The 26,003-nt window shown below is 40.6% G+C and overlaps 1 protein-coding gene across 6 annotated transcripts in view; it reads left to right on the forward strand.

The window, feature by feature from the left end:
* Positions 1-26,003, forward strand: part of bt (projectin protein bent) — a 269,793-nt gene that overhangs the window by 143,539 nt on the left and 100,251 nt on the right. For all 6 annotated transcript variants that reach the window (XM_080270134.1, XM_080270136.1, XM_080270137.1 and 3 more), the window contains 8 exons: positions 2,273-2,397; positions 3,617-3,834; positions 3,971-4,103; positions 8,184-8,419; positions 8,632-8,743; positions 13,554-13,583; positions 23,491-23,658; positions 24,302-24,426. In XM_080270134.1, the coding sequence (XP_080126260.1) occupies positions 2,273-2,397; positions 3,617-3,834; positions 3,971-4,103; positions 8,184-8,419; positions 8,632-8,743; positions 13,554-13,583; positions 23,491-23,658; positions 24,302-24,426 (1,147 nt within the window). The remainder of the gene's footprint in view (positions 1-2,272; positions 2,398-3,616; positions 3,835-3,970; positions 4,104-8,183; positions 8,420-8,631; positions 8,744-13,553; positions 13,584-23,490; positions 23,659-24,301; positions 24,427-26,003) is intronic.

Below are 26,003 nucleotides of genomic sequence, written 5' to 3' on the forward strand. Positions count from 1 at the left end.
CGCTGGTGGCAGCAGTGACCGCTGTCTTCGCCCCTACACGGAGGGAATAGCATGTTGAGCTCTGTCTCACTGAGTGCTTCTTACAGGAACCTGTCATTTGATGATGATGGTATTATGGTAGCTCAGAAAGCCTAAGATTTAGCCGTAATTACCACTGAAACCTCACTGAGCACAGAGGACATGCTTGAATACGTACAAGAGCGAGATAGTAGAGCTGCCCAGCGGTAGGACCAGTGTCGAGAGGTCCTGTCCACTCTTCTGCCCTCTGCACTGATGCTGTGCTTCACAACAACAAAATTTTAATATCTTGTTTTAAGTATCCAGCTATTTCATTGCACAGGAGTCGATATGTCAGTATGTAAGCTAAATATGTAGACTTTGCATACAGTCCGTTTTTACCAAAGGAACTTATACCAATCTCTGACTTCTCTACCCGGTGTGCCTTTACCCCTATAGATGTTTTTCTTTCTGCCCAACTGAATTTTTGTTTTTGTTTTTTTCACACCTGCAGCTGTTTTGCTTCAGAGTGATCTCTTGTTCCCAATATTTTTGTGCCTGAAGTGTGAGAGCGGGTAGAGAGGTGGACCAGTTGTGCAGCACAGCAGACCGCAGACGCGTCTGGGGCCTCACGCCCCTGGGAAACCCATAACCTCCCACCTCCTTCCTCCCACTGTCCCTGGGGCCTGTGACCTCCCCCAGCTCCCATGCTTTGGGGCAACCACTACCCCTGTCCCCACGAGGCCATGGATGATGCCTCTATCTCTCTCTGATGTTGCTCCTGAGGCCACTCAGTCAGCAATGCAATATTCTAAACAAGCACGAGCTTCAGCTTTATGATCTATTCATTCTTATCTCTTAATGCATCGACTTTCAGTCGGTACTGCTTAATATACTACACATTACTCGCCGTATCTAGTACATGACGGCTCTGTACACTACGTATAATGTTCATCAAGGTTAGCCAAAAGTTAATGACTTAGTCACCTCTGAGACTCAGATGGTCTACAAGAGACATGGTATCCTAGGCTAGACCCACATGACATGTCATATCATATTAACTATGAACTCCGACATGACACCCTACAAGCCACCACACCCGCGGCTCTGGCAATGGTGGTGTCTCCTGCGACCTCTGGCCCAGCCGGAGGGAGGACTAGACGTATGGAAGAATATCACCACCACTTCCCTGCCAACCATCCATAACACGAGGAAGTAACTCCATAAATATTAGCCTTAATTGAATTAGTTTATTGTCAGGTTGGGTCTGTTTAGGTTGGGTTTCCGTGTCTTATCTCTTCACATTTTGGATATGGGCAGGTTTAGGGTTATGTCCACCAGTCTCCAATACGAGAAGAGATGAGCCATCTAAGCCTAACCTAATGCACCAACTTTACCGCGAAACAGTGCTACTGTTGAATAACTTCAAATATTATAAACTATCCCTTTTATTCTCATGTTATGGAAGGGCCACAGATCCCCATCTTCGTCCACAGAGAGGTGGTGGTGGTTTGCTTCCATACAGACGTGCTGCACTACTAAGACTATAACCTTAGAGAGTTCACACCTAACCCATAGCTGCAGCAGCTGGATCACCTCACGGTGTCATCGTGGTGGTTCTTAGATGCTAGACCAGTTGACATTCTGGACGCCTGTTGAGTTCATCCCACGGCCACTGTGGTATAGAGTCGCTGGAGACAACTACCCTCACTTCAGCTGCTTTGTACTTGATGTGCGAACAATTGGACCATGTGATCATTATGAAAATTTCTTGATTTTTGTTCTTCAGAATCCTACCCAGTCCGTGTAATAATGGGGAACAGGGTTGGGGTTATAATGATGATAATTGACTTCCTTCCCTGGACCTCAATCACCCCATTTATTTGTGAGATGTAGTTTAATGATGGTGATAAAATATGTCCTTGGCTTTAGTTGACTATTTTTTTCAGCCAAGGAATGACAGTGAGGCTGAAATATGCTTATCACGAAATCTAATTCTCGGTAAAGGTCAATATATCGTCTTAAATTGGTTCTGTTGTATTTCTGTCAAGGATGATCGTAAGGAAAATTAATGTTATACTTAAATCTCAGTTGGGGTGTTAGTAAGGGTCGTTTCAAAGCCATTACGTAGCATAGGCGCTGAAGATGAGAGCCAGAGCGCGCGAACCTTGAACCTGCTTACCTTCTCCTGTTGCTTGCTTTCCCTCGCCACACACCACCGCGAAAAAGCCGCTCTAATCCTTCTTCTTTCCTTCCTCCTCCTCCCCCTCCACAGCATCAAGATCATGAAGGATGGCAAGAAGAGACAGCTGGTGTTCAAGAGCATCACCATGGATGACGGCGGCCACTACACCTGCAAGACCAACGCCGATGAGACCATGTGCGAGGTCATCGTTCAGTGTGAGTGCCTGATGGAGTTCGTAGTCAGGGGGAAAGAGGATTGCTGGACAGATTGGAGGAGTGATATGATAGAGATGAATGTGGGAGAAGGGGTGATGTGAGTGATAAGTGGAGGTCGGAGTCAGGGGGAAAGAGGACTGTTGGATAGACCGGAGGAGTGATATGACAGGGATGAATGTGGGTGAAGGGGTACGTGGGTGATAAGTGGAGGTCGGAGTCAGGGAGAGAGGGGATTGTTGGATAGATGGGAGAATTAATATGACAGAGGGATGAATATGGGAGAATGGGTCATGTGACTGCTGAGTGGAGGTCATAGTTAGGCGGAAAGAGGGCTGATGAGAAGAGGCACATGGTATAGGGAGATCATCACAGAGGAGTAGACGTGGGATGACAATGAGAAGGAGGAGTGTTAACAGCGAGCTACAGGTAATGACAGGTGGATATGAGAGGAGGGGACGAAGATGTAGATGGGATATTGTGTCAGAAAGAGGTGTATGTGCATAGGAGATAAGATGCGTGGATGGGAACTCAATCTAAACGGATAGAAGATAAGTAGGAGGGTAAAATCGATGATAGGATGTTTTAGATGTGTGAAGGAGATGTTTGGTACTAAGTTTTTGGCATATATTGAACAGCATTTAAGGCTTGATTCAGTTTTATTTATTTATTTATTTATTTGCTTATCCTTCCTACTTCCAGACAGTCTTAAAATTAGGGAAGGTCTCTGGTGCTAAAGGGATTAATAAAGGCCATATATAAGCCTTCATGATAAAAACTCTCTCCTAATCCGAATGTAATCGTCTGAGAACGGCATAGAATACAATAGACGTTTTCGTATTGACGGGGTTAATGGGAAAGATGTGCAGTTATTTTTACGTGTTATATATGTGTTCGGCCTCTTGACTTCCACAGATGAAAATTGATTACTTAGGGAGAATAGTAAAAAATATAAGCCTTGTTCTTTATACTGTTCCCTGACTTCACACACACACACACACACACACACACACACACACACACACACACACACACACACACACACACACACACACACACACACACACACACACACACACACACACACACACACACACACACACACACACACACACACACACACACACACACACACACACACACACACACACACAAGTTACTTTGGAAACTTGATAAAAAATAATGTACTCTTACCTTCATCTTACCTCTTGACTTAACACAGACGAAAACAAGTTCAAGAAGAAGCTTCAGGATGTCCAGACCTTCGAGCGTGAGCCTGCCAAGTTCGAGGTGGAGCTGGTCGACCCCGATGCCCCGCTCACCTGGATTCTGAAGGGCGAGGAGGTGGTGCCAGGCGACAACTTCGAGATCATTAAGCAGGGACCCGTGCACAAGCTGATTATTAAGGAAGCCGCCATGGCACACGAGGGCGAGCTCAAAGTGAGTATCAAACATCTTTACAATTACGTATCTTCTTTCTCACTTACTTTCCCTGTTTCCTTTTGTCTGTAACTGACTTTGGACACAGCTCTTCCATACCCTGGCCTGGCCTAACCCAGCCTTTGCCCTCCGCCAGGCTGTGTGTGGCAACTTGGAGACCTCGTGTCAGCTGAGTGTGGGTGAAGGAGAGAAGCCACCCAGCATCAAGCCTGAGGAGCCTATTGAAGGACCCGTCACCAAGCCACTTGTGTTTGAGGTTCCCTACACCAGTAAGTCACTAGTCATTATTATTATTATTATTATTATTATTATTATTATTATTATTATTATTATATCTAGGCTCCTTCCCGCAAAGAAAGGGAGGTAGCCGAGACAGAACGACACACTCGCAATTTTCTGTTCCAAACATACACAGTTATTCGTATCTTAGCTCCAAGGGGAATTCTGGTCATGTCCGAAGTGTACGCCATAACAGCGTCATTCCTCTAACGTAAGTGGTTCTTGAGCTTTTACGTCAACTTTCTGCTCCGGATCCTCTCCGGGTTCCAGTAATCGGATCAGGAGGATATTTGGTCAGATAATGCGGTCAAAGGACTATGATATGGCAAAGAGTGAAGGCTGTACCTCCGACAGTAAACCAGTGGTGGCGATTTAGAGTTTCCCTAGAATAATAACAATAATATTGACATAAACAAAAAAACTCCCCACAGAGATGTGAGCAGTTTTAACAATACGTCTTGTAGCACTGGAGTCAAAACCAGAGTGTGTGAAGTCAATCCTCTTCTGTGTAACCTCCTCTCTATATCTCCTTATTCTCCCTTCCTTCCTTCCTTCTTCCTTCCTCTTCCCTCTTCCTGTCCCTCTCTATAATATTCTCCCTTCCTTCTCCTTCCATTTCCCTCTTCCCGGAACCCCCTCCCCCTCCTCTTTTACCCCAGCTGAAAGTTTCCTGTTAATGCCACAATTTGCCAAATCTCCAGACTTTTCAGAGCAATGTTCAGATTTTTTATTCACCGCCATATTTTAAGACAATGAGTTTGTTTTTTTATAATCTGCTTAATTTTTCTTTTATTTATTTTTTTGGCTGCACATCCCGTAACAATGAAATTTTTTGTCTTTTGTTTTGTTCTTTCTGTATTTTTTTTTTTTAATGCACATCCCTTAATATTTTTTTTCCTTTTCCTTTTTTTGACTACACATCCCTTAACAATGAAGTTTTTTTTTCTGTTTCCTTTTCCTCTTCCATTTTCATTTCTCTTTGTCTCGACTGCACATCCCTTGACGCCCATCCAATACTCTATAATCATCTCTAACGAGCCTTCTCCACCTGTCTCTACCTGTCTAATGAGTCTTCTTCACCTGTCTCGTCTTTTGGATGAAAATGAAGGCCGTTTTAGATACGCTCTCTTTTTTTTTACCCCTTATCACATTATATCCCCCCCCCCTTTTTTTGCACTCTCACTTTATATGCCCTATTTTTATCTCTATCACTTTATATGCCCTATTTTTTTAGCTCTGTCACTTTATATGCCCTATTTTTTTTAGCTCTGTCACTTTATATGCCCTATTTTTATCTCTATCACTTTATATGCCCTGTTTTTATCTCTATCACTTTATATGCCCTATTTTTTTAGCTCTGTCACTTTATATGCCCTATTTTTTTAGCTCTGTCACTTTATATGCCGTATATTTTTTGGCTGTATCACCTTTTATGCCTAATTTCTTTGGTTCTGTCTTTCTGTATGCCCTCTTTTTTTCTCTCTGTCACCTTATATACCCTCTTTTTTCTGTCTCTCTCTCTCACTTTCTCTAAACCACTCTCTCCCCTGCCACAGACCCCATGGCCATCTCCAAGGACCCCAACGCGCGTGAGTCTCCTAGGCTGTTTAGAGAGGAGTGCACTGGAGTCTCCTATGCTGTTAGATTAGAAAAGAGTGCATTAGAGAGAGAGTATTTCCGTGATTCATTTCGTCTTTCGTTACCTGTCCTGTGGTGTGACGAAGAGAGTATTATAGAGAAAATATTCCGTGATTAACTGAGAATATTCCGTGATTCATTCGTCTTTTCTAACTTGTCCTATGCTGTTAGATTAGAAAGGAGTGCATTAGAAACAATTATTCCGTGATTCATTCGTCTTTCGTTACTTGGAATAGATTAGTTGAGCTGTTCCGTTCGTGAGAGGGTTAAGGGTACCAGCAACACTCTCCCCATGATCCAATCCCTATCACCTCTTCCTTAGCGATTTATTTTTGGATAGGATTGGTTGATATTCTTTAGTTTTTTTTATGCAAAGTAAGGCGAAATTGGAAGGATTTATGTAACGCAGAATAGGCCTGTAAGGTGTAATAGACAAAATAAATCGCTTAGGAAAATGTGTTAGGGAGCATCCTCAACCGACGACAGTACGGTTATGGAAGCTTCCTAACGCCTCCTCCTAAGCGATTTATTCTTCTTATTACTCACGATCCTTCACTGTCACGTTAATCAATTACCACCATACGAAGCAAAAAAAACACGCAGATTGATATCAACCAGCCGTATCCCAAATAAATCGCTAAGGGAGAGGTGCTAGGGAGCTTCCTTAGCCAGGGAGAACAAGGAACTTACTCTCAGCTGAATAAAATCGTCTTCCAGTAAGTAAAATAAAGGAGTTCTGCCAACAGTGAGGGGGTTGATGGTACCTCTAAAACTCTCCTAAATTTTTGTCAGTCTCTCAGGTGAATGAAATCGTCTGGTGTTAAATGGTATAAAATTTTTGACTTCTCCCGACCATTAGAGGGCTGTTAAGATGTGGTATTATACCCATTTTACTCTAACTTGGCCTAAAATTACCATCTCTCCATCTTCACTGCTGAGTTGTAGCAAGAGATTAACACTAGAATATGGTGCTAGTCATGAAGAAGTGCAATGGAATGGATGCTGAGGTATTGGGTTATTCTGCCACTGAGCTACGTGAAATCAACTGCAAAAGGAGAAATTCTGGGCCAGGTTAAGGTAAAAGGACTATAGTACGTGGCTGTTCGTGTCATAGATTAGAGAACGTATCTGGTAAATACATCCGTTCGTTCATTATACGTTATTGAAACGCATTTATTTTTTACTTGTTTAGCGATGTCTGGAATAGCACACTAGAGTTGTCCCAGGGATGAGAGGGTCCAGAAGGAGTGGATTATGTACCGGGTTGTAGATGAACCGTGATATGTGGAAAGGTTGGGTGGGAGAGAGACGCAGGTTAAGGGTTTGAAGTCCTTATTTTCCCTTTATTTCCTATCTTCAGAGAGTTGGAATAAACTACGAAAGGAGTTGAGACGTTTATACCCCTGGAAATTCCCTCGTCCTTCTTGGGTCTCATTTCTTTCACTTTCTCTTCAAACTCTAAAGATGAATTTTGTGTATCGCGAAACATCAGAGTTTGTGCAAAAAGTGAAAGAAGTTGAGACAATTATAAATCTGGAAATTCCCTCTCCCTTCCCGGCTCTCACCTCTTCTGCTCAAACTCTCCCAAATTAGGTTCTGTATAGGCCAAAACCTCAAAGAAGAAGTTAATTCAACCACTATTTTGTCTCTCTTCCACCCAACATATTCTGACCGGTTTCCTGGGTGTTCACTGTTCACATGTTATAGATTGTGCCAGGCAAGTTATGTTCTTTCTCTCGACGTCAACAAGTGATCCGTATTCAGTGTCGTGAAGAACAGCATGCTAATGAAATCTGACGTTCATTGTTCCTGTAATTATTGTTCTTGTTCTTCTTGTTATGGTCTCAGGGTCATGTAAACGTCCAAGTGTTCGTAGAGTGTAGATTAATATACTCGTAGTTGGTTTGTTTTTCCTGATTAATTTTGCCGTTTCCCATAATATTAAATTGTAATACTCCTGGTTGCACGTAAGTCAGTGAGCGTGAGTTCTGGAATGTGTCTCCTTGGTTTCTCTTTAAATCGACTTTCCAATCTGACTACACTTGGCCATCAGCTGAGAAGAGAGGGATTAGGGATTTTGCTAAGGGATTAGGGATTTTTAGGGATTTTGCCAAGTTGAGAAAAACGACGTATAGCATTCTGGATCGCGTCTTGTTGGCACTGGACCCTTCGTAAAGCCTTTGTCTTAGTGATTTATTTACACACACACACACACACACACACACACACACACACACACACACACACACACACACACACACACAAACCCACTCCACAAAACCCCCCCCCACACACACACAAATCCTCCCACACACACCACCAAAAAAAAGCTGTACAAAGCAAAATAAACCACTGAGGAAAAGGGGCCACGAAATCTTCCATGCTGACTACACCTGGTCGCTCTTCCTCACCCACTATCTCCTTTACCACAGTCCCCGGCGCCAGGATCTCGAAGGTGGAGGCTAAACTTCTTAAAGGTGGGAAGCCGATGAGCATGAAGGAGGTAGAGGTGAACGTGCTGGATAAGAAGGTGGTGTATACGATCAAGAAGCCCAGCCGAGACCAGAGTGGCAAGTACACGATTAAGATGTCTAACAAGGCAGGCGAGAGCACGAAAGACGTCAAGATCAACATGCAAGACAAACCCAGCCCGCCTACCAATCTTGAGGTACAGGATGCAGTGGTTTGTTTTGTTGGGTTACCTTATTCTGGTGTGTTTAAGAGTGGGAAAGTATGTTATTTTTTTTTTTCTCTCTCTCTCTGTCTCTGTCTCTGTCTGTCTGTCTGTCTGTCTGTCTGTCTGTCTCTCTCTCTCTCTCTCTCTCTCTCTCTCTCTCTCTCTTCTTAATCTAACACTCCCTCTCTCCCCCCGTCTCACAGGTGTCGGAAATCTTCTCAACCTCGTGTCTCCTCACCTTCGCCCCTCCCAAGGACGACGGTGGCCTGCCCTTGACCTACTACCACATCGAACGCTGCGACTACGCTGTGAAAGGTGAGTTGGAGGGACAGGGGGAAGGGGGGGACTTGGAGTAGGGAGGGAAGGGGGGCAATTTGAACAGGGGGGAGGGGGCCAAAAGGGGGGAGCACTTAGCAAAAATCCAGGGTTCTTGTTTTTGTATTCCCTGCTTCTTTCCTGTTTATTTATTTATTTATTTATTTATTTTTTTATTTATAAGGGTCAGGGCTAACTGGATGCACTGTACCCTATCGTCTGTCTCTCCCAGTTCTTTATTTTCCACGCCCCGTCTTACCTGTGACTCAGCCCTCATTTAGAAGCTCACCTGAATCCTTGAAAGACTGAGTAAATAATTTGGCTAGTAAATATTCTGGCTAGTAAAATGCCCTGCCTAGTAAATCCCCGAGGCTAGTACAGTCCTCTGGCTAGTAAAATCGCCTTGTTAGTAAAATTATCTTGCTAGAAAAATTATCAAAGTAGAAATCACAAGAACACAGCTGTCGTTTGGGAGTTAAGCAAGCCATTTTTTTAACTCTTAGATGACATGAAACTTTATTATGAGGAGCAAAATTACATGACGTTCATATTAAAATGGTTTTCTGGAGCTTGATATTCAATGAGCTTTAGGATTCAGTGAGCTTTATTTTATCTGTTGTTCTGAGGACTGAGTGAGCTTTGACAGTCACATACAAAAGTCTGGTCTCTCTTCCCTCTCATTCGTGACTGGATTTATAAACGCTTGAAACGTGAAGTAGAGGAAAAAGGTGAACATTATCATCATCTGTGAGTGATAATATTCATCTTTGTCCTCTGTCTTTCGTTCTTTCGTCTATAATTCCTGTAAGTTAGTGAGGAAGGAGAGTTGAAAGGGCTTTGTAGCTGACTCTACGTTGACCCCATCTGACTCTACGTTGACTCGGCTTCCCCCTACGTCGCCAGTTCAAAGTGATGCTCATTTGTCTGTCATCCCTGCCTTTATTTCCCTTATACGTCCCACAAACGGTGATTCGTGACGAGTGTAAGTGAGTGGTTTTGTCTCAGTATTTACGTTTTATTTACCTATTTATTCCCTCGCTTCTTCCTCCCCCCCAAAAGGTAAATATAGACACCTGAAAATTACCTTATGTGTCATTTTATTTTATTGTTTTTTGTACCTGTGTTTTTTTCACGTTCGTTGTTCATGTTTTTGGTTTTTCTTGTGGTATATTTGTCGTTTTTTGACCAATAGTTGTGAGAAGTATGTGCTTATTTTGTTTCTTCTTTTTTTTTTAGTTTTTCTTTTCGTCATTTGCAACAGAGGGTATGCAATATGTGACAGGATCTTACGGCCGTGTTCTCAACCCCTTCAATACGAGAGGTCTCCCAAAAAAGCAAAACAGAAAAAAAAAGAAAGGAGAGAAAGATAAAGAAAAGAAAGACAGAAAAAGAAAAAGAAAAGAAAAAAGACACCTATTAGAAAAATAATTGAAATATAAATCGATATCTTTTTTCACAGTTCCGAAAATCTTTGCGTGAATGATTATTGTGCCCACATAAATAAATTGTGTGTGTGTGTGTGTGTGTGTGTGTGAGAGAGAGAGAGAGAGAGAGAGAGAGAGAGAGAGCGAGAGCAGAGAGAGAGAGAGGGAGAGAGAGAGAGAGAGAGCAGAGAGAGAGAGAGGGAGAGAGAGAGAGAGTAAAGTAGTTTCAGCCCAACCTGGACTTCACCGCCTCACGTAAACACGGCACCAGAATTTGACCATAAAACATCATAACGAAAAAAGGTATATATATAATTTTTGGGGAGTAAATGGAAACATCAAAATATCCTCCATTATAACAGGTCTCAAAATTCAAAATAAAAAATCATCTGACAAAAGTAAAAATATATTAAAAAATGACAATATCGTACAGAAGGGGCGAAGAACATAGCCATTAAAGTTTTATATCACTACAGGACAGTGACTCAAGTTTGTATTAGGGCTTCTATATGTGTATTTTTTATGAGATTTTGGGCTGTGTTCAAGATGGCACTGGGGGGTTCGAAGTACTTTTTCCCTGGCGATTTAGTCTGTGTATTATACCTTGATATTCTCTTTTATATTTTTAGTACAGATATAGTTTGCCTCAGTGATATGCAAGGGGATATAAAAGGTGTCCTATTCAGACTAAATCGCCCAGGGAGAGGAGTTACGGACTCTCCTTTACTACCTTTAACACTGCCCTCACTTGTGTCATAAACCATTGCCTCCTTCAGCGGGGCCAATACATACAGTTTTTTATAATGTAAGATATATTTAGCTTGCTTTACCTTTTTTTTTAACTTTTTTTTTTAATGGCTAAAGTATATTATTCCTTCCCTTAGTATGTCGAGGGAAGTGCTGTTATAAATAAGACGTCTGTATTATCCGAGTGCATTTGAAGTCATCCCCCTGTGAAGTCAGTCAGGGTTGTTGATTAAAACATAAGAACACAAGGAGGGAGGGTACCTGCAGTAGGCCAGTTCACCCATGCTAGGCAGCTCCTACAGTCGACGACACACGATTGAGTTCCTGGTAACTTCTTTGGCAACTCTGTCCTGGCAACTTTTTTTAATTTTTTATTTATTTATTTTTTTGTAACTATCCTGACAACTTTTTTCTTGGGAACTCAATACTGGCAACTTTTCTCGTGGCAACTATCTTGGCAACTTTTTTTTTTTTTTGTAACTATCCTGACAACTTTTTTCTTGGCAACTCTATCCTGGCAACTTTTTTGTGGCAACTATCCTGGCAACTTTTTTTGGCAACTCTATTCAGGCAACTTTTTTCTTGGCAACTAATCTGACAACTTTTTTTTTGGCAACTCTATCTTTGCAACAATCTGTTATCTATTAAAAAAGATATATAAGAAAAAAAGAACTATGTTGCATTCGCCAGGAGAAGTCACCATCAGCCCCGAAAAAGTCGCCACCAAAATTAAGTTGCTAGGAAAAAAAAATGCATAGAAAAGCCTGTGTGACACCATTTTGAATCAACAACCAGGGCATCAGAAAACAGATAAAAACTCATTAAAAAAAAAAAAATGCCATCAAAACAGTTGCCTAGTGGAATAATTGCAATTAAAAAAAAAAAACTCGCGTGACACCATCTTGAATCAGCAACTGGAACAAAAAGAAACTGACAAATAGAGTGTTGATGGAAGGATGTTTAATAATGAGGTCCTTTTACACCAATAAGATGCCCATAGTTTTAACAGTACTTCGAGTTCTTCTGAGCCAGTCATGAGTCAAAAAAGTCTCATGGAGCCTTGAGTCTACACCCTGTCACTGAGAGACAAAAAAAAAGTAAGAAAAAAAGAAAAAAGAAGACAACTTGCTGATGGTCAATGCTTCAAGTGTCCAAAATCAGTAGCGTACAGGCTCCAGCAAAAGTCCTGTCTCCTGTCTCCTTTCCCTCTCCCTATGGGCTTTGAAAATAAGTCTGGCGATTCCACAGCATCTGACACCGATTACTTTATTTGGTCATAGATCTTTGGCCATTGATCTGTGTCATCCGTGTCATTTGCTTTTGTTTAAGAGGCCAAGTTTGAAAGACCGTAGACAGAAAAGCAAGAGATTAGACAGAACTTTAGCTGGCGAGTGTACGTGATCTGTTATCTCCTCGAGTGGGTAGATACGGCACAGAGAGATAACCATTAGGTGGCGTCCGCACCGAATACATTCTGGTGCTGGCGGGAGTTCTGGATTATAGCAACCCATAAAGGTTCTCGCCTGCACGCGCCCGCGTCCAGTGAGATCATTTGTTTGGGTTACAGTGATTCAAAATTCCCGCCAGCACCAGCAAGAATATGGTCTGGACGCGGCCTTAGAAGAAACTGACTGGTGATAAAGGGATGATGCTTCAAAGGTCCATATTTTCGTCGTTAAAGGAAGCTCCCTGACTCCTTTTCCTAAGCGACTTATTTTGCTTATTACACCTTACTGTCCTCTTCTGTCTATATAAATCCTTCCAGTATCGCCATACTCTACTTAAGTAACGTACAGAAGGATATTAACCAGCCATATCCAAGAATAATTTGCTAAGGAAGAGGTGTTAGGGAGCTTACGACACTGACGAGAATACACAAAGATTCGTATAATACAGGCGTCTTTTTGTAGTGTAGATATCAATGGGTTTTTGTGGCAGGGCAAAGTACCTTGACCTAAGTTGATCTGGAATTATTTTGTAATTTTCATCCTGGTTATGAAATGTGGGTGTAAAGTTAGTATTTATATTTTTGCTTTATTGATAATTAAGGTCATCGATAATTTGCACTGTTAACCCGCTAATTGTCAGGGTTTTTCATCAGCTCTGTAAAACTGTTAATGATGATGATGAAGTAGATAATAATAATAATGATAATGATGATGACGATGGTGGTGATGATAATACTTACGATGCTGATGGTGATGATGATGATGATGATGATGATATTAATGATAATGATGAAGATGATGATGATACTTCCGATGATGATGATGATGATGATGACGATGATGATGATGATGATGATAATGATGATGATGATGAATAAAATGAAGTCTTATGATGATGAAGAAGTAGATGATAATAATAATGATGATGATGATGATGATAATGATGATGATGAAGAAAATGTTAATAATAATAATGATAAAAGTCCTCTATCCTCGCTGCCACAAGAACCCACTGACTAAAAACTATATATAAAGCCTTCAGTAAATATTTAGATAAACATATTCCCCTGCCATTAAAGAGAAAAACTGAATATGTGAGTCCCCCCCAAAAAAAAGTACCCACTGCGCAGGTCCCAGGCGCAGATGAGTACACCCTGTTAAATGTGTGTTTTTTCCTTCCTCTCCCAACAGAGTCACACCCGCGAATCTGGGAACGGACAGGTAGAGAATTTTAACTAACCCCTATTTACCTTTTTTATTTTTATTTTTGTGTCTGCCTCTCATGCTCATAAAAAAAAATCACAGAAAAAAAAAAAGAGATTCTCCATAGATCTGTGTATTATATTTTTTTCTTACTGCGAGTAGAGGAAGATTTTAAGCTCATTAATTTTCTCAGTGGATTATACAGCTTTCTTTAACCACTTCTTATAAATTTACGATTTTTTTACATAACTTTAGAAATGGTCTTTTATAATTTTCGTGTTTATATCATATTCTTTCGTAAAATTATCTACCAACTTTAAAATGGTCCTCTATAATATCCTTTTAATATCATACATAATTCTTGATAATTTCTTAGTGTTCCTTATCACCTCTAGGATCATGCTCAATTAGACTGGGGTTACGACTAAGAACAACACCCCTCTAATTAATCTTAGGCTCGTGTGAAAGACCTGGTTTCCATGTCTTGCAGTAAGAAGCACAGATCAATGAGGAATCTCAATATAAATTCCAGAAAAAATATATATATAACCAAAGAATAACGGAATAATAATGGAACACGCGCCTCTGTTTGTAAATAATTCTGAGTGTTGGCTACCCTTTCACAACGCAGCAGCAAAAAAAAAAAAAAAAAAAAAAAAAAAAAAAAAAATATGTCTTCCTAAAAAAAAAAAAAATGATCTGTCTTCCTAAAAACAAAATTTCGATCGGTCTTAAAAAAAAAAAAAAAAACTTCGATCGGTCTTCCTTAAAAAAAAAAAAAAATTGATCTGTCGCCCTAAAAACAAAATTCCGATTGGTCTTCTAAAAAAAAAAAAAAACTTCGATCGGTCTTCCTTTAAAAAAAGAAAAAAAAATTGATCTGTCTTTTAAAAAACTTCGACTGGTCCTCCTGAAAACGAAATTTCGATCTGTCGTCTAAAAAAAAAAAAAAATCGATTGGTTTTCCTAAAAGAAAAAAAAAATCAATCGTTCTTCCTAAAAACAAAAATTTGATCGGTCTTCTTAAAAAATAAAAGGGCTTCGATCGGTCTTCCTAAAAAAAAAAAAAAAAACTTTGGTCTTCCTAAAAAAAAAACTTTGATTGGTCTCCCCCAAAAAAAAAAATTTGGTCTTCCTAAAAACAAAATTTCGATCGGTCTTCCTAAAAAAAAAAAAAAACTTTGGTCTAAAAAAAAACTTTGGTTGGTCTCCCTAAAAAAAAGAACTTTGGTCTTCCTAAAAAAAAACTTTGGTCTAAAAAAAAACTTTGGTTGGTCTTCCTAAAAAAAAACTTTGGTCTTCCTAAAAAAAAGAACTTTGGTCTTCCTAAAAAAAAACTTTGGTCTTCCTAAAAAAAAACTTTGGTCTTCCTAAAAAAAAACTTTGGTCTTCCTAAAAAAAAAACTTTGGTCTTCCTAAAAAAAAGAACTTTGGTCTCCCTAAAAAAAAGAACTTTGGTCTTCCTAAAAAAAAGAACTTTGGTCTTCCTAAAAAAAAGAACTTTGGTCTTCCTAAAAAAAAGAACTTTGGTCTTCCTAAAAAAAAGAACTTTGGTCTTCCTAAAAAAAAGAACTTTGGTCTTCCTAAAAAAAAACTTTGGTCTTCCTAAAAAAAAGAACTTTGGTCTTCCTAAAAAAAAAAAAAGCTTTGGTCTTCCTTAAAAAAAAAAAAAAAAAAAATTGATAGGTCTTCAAAAAAAATCGATCGGCCTTCTTTAAAAAGAGCTTCGATCTGTCTTAAAAAAAAAAAAAAATCAGTCTTAAAAAAAAAAAAACTCGATCGGTCTTCCTTAAAAAAAAAATCGATTGGTCATCCTAAAAAAAAAAAAATGATCGGTTATCCAATTAAAATCGATTGGTCTTAAAAAAAAAAAAAAAAAAGATTCATCCTCCTTAAAAAGAACTTCGATCTTCCTTAAAAAAACAAAAACAAAAAAAAGAATGATCGGTCTTCAAATAAAACTTCAGTGATGATGATGATGATGATGATTTTTATTACTATTATTATTATTATTATTATTATTATTATTGACTACCGTTTTCTGTGTCTGCGTTGTGAAAGGGGTAACTAAGGAAAATCTCGGCTGTGCGGCGTTAACTCAACGGACACCTCGCTTTTTTTAAATAACCAAATATCCGGATGCACGAACGACTGCACGATCAACCTCCTACCATAACTAAGAACAGTTCTGGCATGAAGAACAAGAACAAGGGAACACAGAATCTCCCCAGCCCCGTGTTCTTCATCCTAAAACGGACGATAGCAGTGGTAGGGGAATTGACCGTAAGTTTGTTTGTCAAGTATTCAACAGGTTTACCAAATGACTTAAATAAACATCTTTTTTTTCTTTTTTCATATTAAATTACAAACGAGCGCCAGATATAAAGAACTTCTCTATTTGTGGCTGATTAGAGGTTTTGATAGAGAAAAATTTTGACCAAAGAGAAAGTTAGATGAATGTTAGCACAGATACGAAAAATGTCTTGCGATATTTTTCCCCTCGTAGCTAAGATTTTTGTGCACCCGAGAGAGAGAGAGAGAGAGAGAGAGAGAGAGAGAGAGAGAGAGAGAGAGAGAAATATTAGAGTTCGTCCATACCACACGCCTGCTGGTGTGGGCGGGAATTCAGCATCACTTTAACCTGTATAAGTTCCTGTCCTCACCCGCCCGCGTCCACTAGGGTCACTTGTACGGGTTACGGTGATACAGTACTCCCGCACCCGCCCGCACCAGCAAGCATTCGGTATGGAAGCGACTTTAGTTACGAGGGTGAAATATATAAGTTGTTTAGTAAATCGATATATTATTTCTCGCTGACCGTACACATTCAGCACGAGGACGTCATTCCTTTTTTTTTAAATTCTTGCTAGCTACGGACGATTTAAGGATGTCGTGTGTGTGTGTGTGTGTGTGTGTGTGTGTGTGTGTGTGTGTGTGTGTGTGTGTGTGTGTGTGTGTGTGTGTGAGAGAGAGAGAGAGAGAGAGAGAACAAAATAGTCTGGTGACAACTAGAATAAATATGGCGTCCTCGATCTGAAAGGCTTTACTCTGGACAATCTCTAAATATTCTTGTGCTAGTGAACGCGGCTGCAAGAGCATAGTTTAGAATATTACTAGATCGCCCATATCACTAGAATGTGTTACTAGATCGTCTAAATTACTCTAGAAAGCTACTGAATCGTCTATATCGCTCTAGATCTCATAGAACTTTAGAATTTTGTCACTAGAGCATCTGTTTCATTTTTAAATATTTGTCTCTGGAATTAGAATTAGGCCCGTGTTTTTGTGTGCTTTCGAGGCTTGGTGGCAACTCGTCCTTCCTCTGTTAATTTCCGCTCCTGGCACAGAATATTCTCCTTCTTTTTAAATTCTGTCGATAGTAAGATATAATAACACAAAGGGGAATATCAAAGTGGAAGGCGCTAACTAAATCGCCGAGGAAAAGGTCCCACGAAGCCTCCAAAGCCCGCGAAAACACAGCTTCTAGAAGTGTCTGGCAATACGGGTAGAGCATTCGAGTCTGCCGTGTAGGACGCTAAACTAAACTAAAAATAAATACAAATAAAGCCATAAGAACCCATTTTTTCCCATTGTTGCCAGTGAATGTGATTAGCATGATTTTTTTTTAATGCTCAATAGATCCATAGTTTTCGAATAGATGTTAGTTTTTTTTTTTTTTTTTGACCAAGAAATGCATGGGTTACGCATTTCCCCGTTTTCTTTCATGGAGTATTTTTGAAGGCTGGTGTATTTTCGTGGCCGAAACTATTTTATTTTTTATTCCTTCCCTCCGAGGTTGGAAAATAAATCTCCTTTTTGTAAAGCCTGTAGGATATAAAATTCCTGAAATAATGTGACGGAATGTTGATAAAGGACTGACACTACCTTCATTTACCTGTCTGAATCTCTCTCTCTCTCTCTCTCTCTCTCTCTCTCTCTCTCTCTCTCTCTCTCTCTTTAATTGCTGATTCTTCGTCGTACTTCTTTCTCTTATAAGGTATTGTAATTATTTTCCTTCCTCTTTACTGTCACATTTCACACTTTCACTATCGGTGTTTCAAGAAGCTCCGTAACACCTCTTCCTTAGCGATTTATTTTTGGGTACGACTGGTTAATATCAGTGTGTATGCAATTTATCCCGTGTGTGGTGGTATTCGAATGATTTAAATGATACAGAGGAGGATTATAAGGAATATCCAGCAAAATAAATCGCTTAGGAGGAGGTGTTAGGGAGCTTCCTTAAATGATGAGAATACCTGCCTATTTCACACTTTCACACCTTCACTATCTTTCACACTTTCTCACACTTATGCAATTTCTTTCACACTTTCATACCTGCACTATCTCACACTTTCACACTCTTTCACACTTTCACACTTTCTTTCACACTTTCACACTCTCTTTCACACTTTCACACTCTCTTTCACACTTTCAATATCTTTCACACTTTCACACTCGTTCACACTTTCACACTCTCTTTCACACTTTCACACTCTCTTTCACACTTTCACTGTCTTTCACACTTTCACACTCTCTTTCACACTTTCACACTCTCTTTCACACTTTCACTGTCTTTCACACTTTCACACTCTCTTTCACACTTTCACACTCTCTTTCACACTTTCACACTCTCTTTCACACTTTCACACTCTCTTTCACACTTTCACACTCTCTTTCACACTTTCACACTCTGTCACACTTTCACTAACTCTTTCACACTTTCACACTCTCTTTCACACTTTCACACTCTCTTTCACACTTTCACACTCTGTCACACTTTCACTGTCTTTCACACTTTCACACTCTTTCACACTTTCACACTCTCTTTCACACTTTCACACTTTCACACTCTCTTTCACACTTTCACACTCTTTCACACTTTCACACTCTTTCACACTTTCACACTCTTTCACACTTTCACTAACTCTTTCACACTTTCACACTCTCTTTCACACTTTCACACTCTCTTTCACACTTTCACACTCTCTTTCACACTTTCACACACTCTTTCACACTTTCACACTCTCTTTCACACTTTCACACTCTCTTTCACACTTTCACACTCTCTTTCACACTTTCACTCTCTTTCACACTTTCACACTCTCTCACACTTTCACTGTCTTTCACACTTTCACACTCTCTCACACTTTCACACTCTTTCACGCTTTCACACTCTCTCACACTTTCACTGTCTTTCACACTTTCACACTCTCTTTCACACTTTCACACTTTCACACTCTTTCACACTTTCACACTCTCTTTCACACTTTCACAAAACACTAACATGATATATGGCCTTCTGTGAGGCTTCTGGAGAGTATCTGACATCACTTCTATATTATTATTATTATTATTATTATTATTATGTCACGTTAATATTCTCTTGTATGCTTTTCATTCAAACTGGCATTTAAAAGATATACAATAGATAGATAGATAGATAGATAGGCAGGATATTATAGGTAGAGATAGATATACAGATAGATAGATAGAAAAATACGGATAGATAGTCACAGGTAGATGGATAGAGAAATAGATAGACATAGATAGATAGAAAAATATAGATAGATAGACACAGATAGATATATAGATAGAAAAACATAGACATACGGTAGATAGATAGACAGATAGATAGACACTGATTTGACATACAAGAGAATGATATACGTGATTGACCCAAAATAAGTCACTAGCGAAAAGGTGTCAGGGAGGCTCCTAGGCCCACAGGAACACACCCTTGGCCTCTCCACCCTAGAACCCCACATCACCCTTCCCTAAAGCGAATAGTACCCAGCAGTATCCATAGATTTTTATAATATTTAAACTTTTTTTTTTTTTTTGGCGCGATGGAGACTTTTGAAAAATTTGTATAAGGTATTTTGAAAGAGTGTGCCGCTGTGTATATATGGAATTGCGCTTTTTAGTAATTGCTTGTTAATTTATATGGATTTTTAAGGTTTCAAGGGCATGGATTCCACTCGTCATTGTCTGTTCCGTTGGTCCTTAATTCATTCCACTCACTATTCTCTGTTCCTTTGGTTCATATTTCATTCCACTCGTCATTGTTTGTTCCGTTGGTCCACATTTCATTCCACTCATTCTCTGTTCCTTGGTCAGCATTTCATTCCACTTCCCATTCCCTGTTCCTTGGTGTTTCTTCATTTCCTGCAACTTCACGTCTTGATAATGCTTGGGTTGCAATTGCTTTTCCTTCACTATATCACTCTGCAACTACTTTTCCCTCACTATATCTATCTATCTATTGCCAGACGCCTCGATCCCTCAAGGGGTGGCTACCAACAAATCGCCTCCATGTCGCCTTGTCCCCCGCCGTTTCACTGCCCTCCCCCGAGCTCACACACCCCTTTCTCATATACCTCTCCACCCCACTCCTCCATCTCATCCTCCCCTTCCCTCTCCCCCCCTGCACCTCACTCACATACACTCTCCTTGTTAGTCTCTCGCTCTCCATCCTCTCATCATATATATCACTGGCGTTTTATTTTACTCGTGCTTACATATTCCTTAACCTATCCATTCATCACATAAAGCGGTATTTTCGTCAGGTGAAGAATCTCCTTAACACCTCTTCTTTAGCGATTTAATTTCCAAACTCCTCATTCATATCACCTGGTTTGCTCCTTACGTCTTTTAGATATCGATATAGAATGCACGAATAGCACACAACATTACAGTAACGGAGCAGAATCGGAAATAAATCGGTAAGGAAGAGGTGTTAGTAAGTTTCCTAATCGTACCAGAACACCTCCCATCGTACCAAAGTTGTTCATTTTACTTAGTTTTTTTAGTCCCAAATTTTGAACCCAAGTCCCTGAACAGAGAGGGAACGTTTGTGGAATTCACGCTCTTGAAACGTTCCCTATAACGTTTGTGGATTTCTCTGTCCTAAAACGTTCTCTTCTACGTTTGTGGAATTCTCTCTCCTAAAACGTTTTCTTTGTAGTCAGTCGAGCGCTTTATTCTGCTTCGCTTAAACTGCTTGACTTTGTGCCGCTTATCTTAAACTGCTCATGTGTTCCGCTTCACTTAAACTGTTGACCTGTGTTCGCTACACCTTAACTCCCTTTCACTAAGATGGCGTCATTTGTTTTTATTAAGTCAGACGGTTTTGAGGTCAGACGGTTACTTTAGTCAGGGTTAGGAGAGATTTTCCGACCTGAAGGGGTTGGTGTGGCCTCCCCCAACCCCTTCACCAACAGAGGCCTCTCCTAAGCTGAAGAAAATCGTCTGTTGATATGGAAAAAACGAAAACAGGATGTCATCTTCTGAAAGGGTTAGTTTGCTTGTGACGGGCTTCAGTAACCCCAAAATATTCTCCATCATCCGTTTTCTATTTGGCTTGGGATGCTTCGTAACGCCTTTTCTTCAGCGATTGTATATTTTGCCTTGTACACCTTGACATTCTCTTGTATGCTACTGATGCAGGGATCGGTAACAGGTAAATAGCATGCAAGACGGTATAAAGGTGTAACACGTGGAATAAATCGCTAAAGAAGGGGTGCTGAGGAATTTCCCAAGTCAAGAAGAATGTCGCCACACTCTTCAGGGCCTCAGGTATTGATACAGGTAGGGAGAAAAGTTGGCCTGCTCATTCTCATCGTCTGCATCACACTTATGGCTTGTCTTTCACTCTCTTCCTTGACGCATCGTATCACAGAGACTCATCTATGGGCTGAGAATTATACCCAGCATCTCTCAGCTACTTCTCAATAGCTCAGTGTCACCCAGAGGAGACGGTTTAGGGCATTATAAGACGTATTAGCTGCCGGGAAAAACGACGGTGACGTAAGGTGAAGTGGCAAGTATGAGAGTGAAGTTTTAGGCCAACATTTGTCCCTAGCTTTACACTACCTTAGTTTGCGTCGACCAAGGCGTCAGCATCACGTCCTGTTTACCAGTTCATCTCTGCACATGTCACATTATTTCTGCACATGTCACATTATTTCTGCACATGTCACGTCATTATTGCGTGTTTTGATTTGAGCCACTTGCCGATTACATATGCAAATTTGATGGGCATTTGATTGAGGAGGGATTACAAAATTTCTTTCATCCCTTCAATGAGGTCTTTCCGAAGCTGAATAAAGTGTGGAAATGACAATACAAGCGAGAAAAAGCGTAAGTGTAATAAAAAAGATAGATACCATTCGTGTCAATGAAGAGAATACTAGAATGTGGCATGGTGCACTACGGACCCCCAGAGTTGGACAGCCCATGAACTTTGCGACTCTGTACCCCATGCATAACCAGGGGGAAAGCAGATAAACAAGCTTCTCGTATATTGAATTCGACAGCAACCAGCTCTACTACGTAACTGGGATCTTTACATATACAATTATTAAAGTTTCCACACCTTGATAGCCACAGAACTTAGTCATTTTAATCACCACCAGTCGCTGCTGCCCTAGACGTTCCCTCAGCGCCTCGTCAGTTCCAGTTGCCGCTTTCCTGGAACACGTCCCCGCCAAATCACGATCTCTGTCAGCCGCATTTGTGTTCGCTGGATACTCCCTAAACTTCACAATCACGGTCTGTCGCAGTGCCTTATAGTAGTCACGTCTCTCATCCTCGGCTACATGGTCACTAGCAGCCACCTCTACTGCCGGAGAAATCGCCCAGCCAGAGCTCCAAGTACAAATGCACACTCTACGATGCAGCAGTAGGTATGGTGGCTGTGGTAGGTGTGGGTGGGGTGTGGCACAAGTGAGGTGGAGATGGCGCCCCACTTCTGGTTATTGGTGGCGCTCTACAGCTGATAGTTCTCGTTCTTTAAGTACTATTATTGGTCTTTATCGATTATTGGCTCCCCGCTAACTCCACCCCGTCTTTTTATATCACAGTTCGGGATATAGCAGCCATTCAGATTAAGTCCCATAATGGAAACGCCAATAGAAAAATTATGACGCCGAGCAGTGACACCTGAATCACTTGCACGGATACCAAGCAATAAAAGAAATCCCAAAACACCAAGATTCCGAACAATGAAGCACCAGAATTCCAGACAGTGAGCCTACCAACACCCAAAACAGTGAGCTTATCAAAATTCCAAATAGTGCTCTTATCACCAATGTCAAAAAAATAATATTAATAATAATAAGCAGAATGAACTGTGAAGGAAAATGTGTACTGAAGCCTCCTTGGTCGACGAAACCACGGCCCCTCCATCCGCGAAGTTTCAAAGTTGGAATTCAAAAATGACTAATGTCTTGGTCATCTCTGTTTTACTGATGTTTCCGCATTTCTCACTGACTTCGGAGTATTTTGAGTATCTTCGACTCCGTTTCTGAATTTTATAAGACATCTCTGTAGCGACGGATAAAACCAAGACCTGAAGCATATTTCCTCACCACAGACTCCAGACATTGCATATACTGACTCCTCTAAAGACATGACTTAAGCGACAGGCCAACATTTGCTCACATGTCCGGGAAATAATTCATCTTCAGTATACTGGAAATGACAACCTAGTTCCTTCTAAATTTCGGGAAAACTAGACACATCACCGCAACATCAGATTCGATTGCCAATACCCGGTACATATCACAGCAACATCAGATTCATTGCTGGTTCTTATCTACACGCAAAAACTCTTACCATGTACCTTTCTTCAGCTGCAGAAATTGGCTACATCTTCGCTTCAGCCAAAACACTTTACGAAATACATTAGTCTTCTGATAGCTACAGAGAATGATACAGGTCACTGAAGTTGCACACACACACACACACACACACACACACACACACACACACACACACACACACACACACACACACACACACACACACACACACACACACACACACACACACACACACACACACACACACACACACACACACCATCCTTCTCACTCAACTTACCCCAACACTAACACCACCCCAACCCTTGCCTCTTCCCTGACAGGCGGATGGTCTCAAATAGCAGAGATTCCCGCCGACGAGCCACTCCGCTTCAAGTGTGAGGACCTGGAGAACAAGAAGCAGTACAAGTTTAAGGTGACAGTCAGCAACAAACTCGGGGCATCGGATCCATGTGTCCATCCTAAGGTCATTCTGGCAAAGGATCCGTGGGGTGAGTATGGAATTAGATCCTATATTTTGAAGGATTGGATCGGATGGAATTGGATCTTATATTTTGAAGGACTGGATCGTATGGAATTGGATCCTATATCTGAAGGACTGGATCGTATGGAATTGGATCCTATATATGAAGGATTGGATTGCATATGTGGTGACTGTGAGTTCCAGGTTTGGGATGGAAGGTGTGGGGAATGTTCGTGGGTTTTCTTGACTTACTGTGGTTTACGAAGTGAGTGAGAATGATAGCTTGGTGGTGGTAGGGTTCTCGACTGAAACTGTGATCTTGGTGATAGATGTTTGATGTGGTACCTAATCATTGATGTGATTTGAGTGACAGGATCTTAATATTATTTTTTTCCCGTCAGTATTCCAGGACTACTTTTTCACGGCAAAGAATTCTGTGTACTTTTTTAAAACTTCAAACCTTTAAAACTTTCGTGAACAGTCCCAGTGACGAGCTGAGTAAGATAGAAAACGACCCTCCCCGAGATCACAGGGATGTCTTCTGTATTTTCACTCTTCATCCCACTTACCTTTAATTGAGAAAGCTGAAATACCTTTATCTTGGTTCTGCCGTGTAGCTTAACCTTTGACCTTGCTTCACATGACCTTTTATTCCTCCCCGTCCCGACCAGACGAGCCCGGTAAGATCCTGCACTGCGAGGTCACCGATTGGGGCCCCGACCATGCCGACCTGCGCTGGTCCAGACCCGAATCCGATGGTGGCGCCCCCATCACCGGCTACGTCATTGAGATGAGGGTAAGTCAGGGCCCTTGAAGTTCACCCTGAAGCCCCCGTAAATAGGTCTCCACTGAAGTCTTGTTGAGTCTCCAAGTTAGGTCTGAGGCTAAGTTAGGTTAAGTTAGATTAGTTAGGTCTGAAGTCCCCGTTTCTTGATTCTCCTGCTTATTTGATTCTGTAGAGCTGAAGAGACTTAATGACACCTCTTCCTTACCTCTTTATTTATGTATATGGCACGTTGATATTTCTGTGTAGGCCATCTGTGAAACCAGTGTCTATTTTCATTACATTGTCGCTGTCAGACCATATTCTTCAATTCTGGAGCAACTTCTTGAACTGGGGAGATTTGACAGAACCTTCATTTACCCCTTCACTTCAAGAGGTGTCCCAGAAGCTGAATAAAATTGACGGAGGTGGTAAAAACAGATCAGTAAAGCGTGTCACCGTATTGAGAAGGTTAATGATATCTCTTTACTTGATATAGTTTACGTCGATAACATACAAAATAAAACGTTGGCCTGTCCTATGCGAAATATACCAGTAAGGAAGAGGTACCAGTAAGTCTCTTTAGCCCAACAGAAGACGACCCAAGGAGTAATGTACAAAAATAAATTATCATAGGTAACTTAAAGCATTTCAGATTATAATGAGAGGTAATGTAGATTTGAGAACAATGCCAGGACGCACTTGCTGTGAGACTGACGAGACGACGGAAGTGCTATAACAGGACTTGTGTGACTGGGATGTGAAGGAGTGTGAATGTCTCTGTTTTGTGAAGCCTCTTGCAAATCTCTTTTTTTTTTTACAGAAGATAAACAGAGGAAGGAAAAACAAATTAAATAAGAAAATCCATATGCCAGATGGTAATTTATTCAAGATGTACTCAAATCGAATCCATATGATATTTTGTTGATCAACGAAAGTAGTAGTATTCACTTCTTTTATTAATACAGTAATATCACACTTCAGTCAAGATCACAGAAAGATACAGTCCATTCACACTGGCATGAATGGAAAATAAGATTATATTCAATTTCACATAAAAATCACAGTATTCAATTCCACAAAAATTAAGTTAGCATGCATAAAAGTCACACTACTTTACTTCAGATTAATAAAGTAAAATAAAAGTATGCAACCCAGGCAAGAGGTTTGACAGTAACAAGTAGGACAGTGAACGTAGAGTGTGTTCCTTGGTAGCACCCATTGTCGGCGGAGTCTTCTGTGTTCTGTCCCCAGTAAGCCAGTTATTTCTCCTATTCTCCCGTAGCTCCTCTCCTCTCTGGGTGGGTACTTGTATCAGGCATTACCAGACATCGCTCCCTTCACTACCTGGTGTCTAAATAAAGTTAAGTAATTTCGAGTGGCGGTAACATAAGAAAAAAAGAAAAAGATGAAAAGAGAAAAGCAAAAATAAGGTGTCACCCATATAAGTCTCGCCCTTGGGCTATGACACAGATTTAATGTCAAAAGTAGAGACATCATTGAAGGAGTTAATGACGATCGATTCTAACCCTTTCCTTGTCAGACTTCTCTAAATAAAATTGCCTGGCGATAGCAAGAATATAAGGACGTTGCGGTAATGGATATCCGTT

The sequence above is a fragment of the Coenobita brevimanus genome, chromosome 39 (assembly GCF_032717465.1).
Source record: "Coenobita brevimanus isolate Jiangsu-jjx chromosome 39, ASM3271746v2, whole genome shotgun sequence".
NCBI classification, from domain to species: Eukaryota; Metazoa; Arthropoda; class Malacostraca; order Decapoda; family Coenobitidae; genus Coenobita; species Coenobita brevimanus.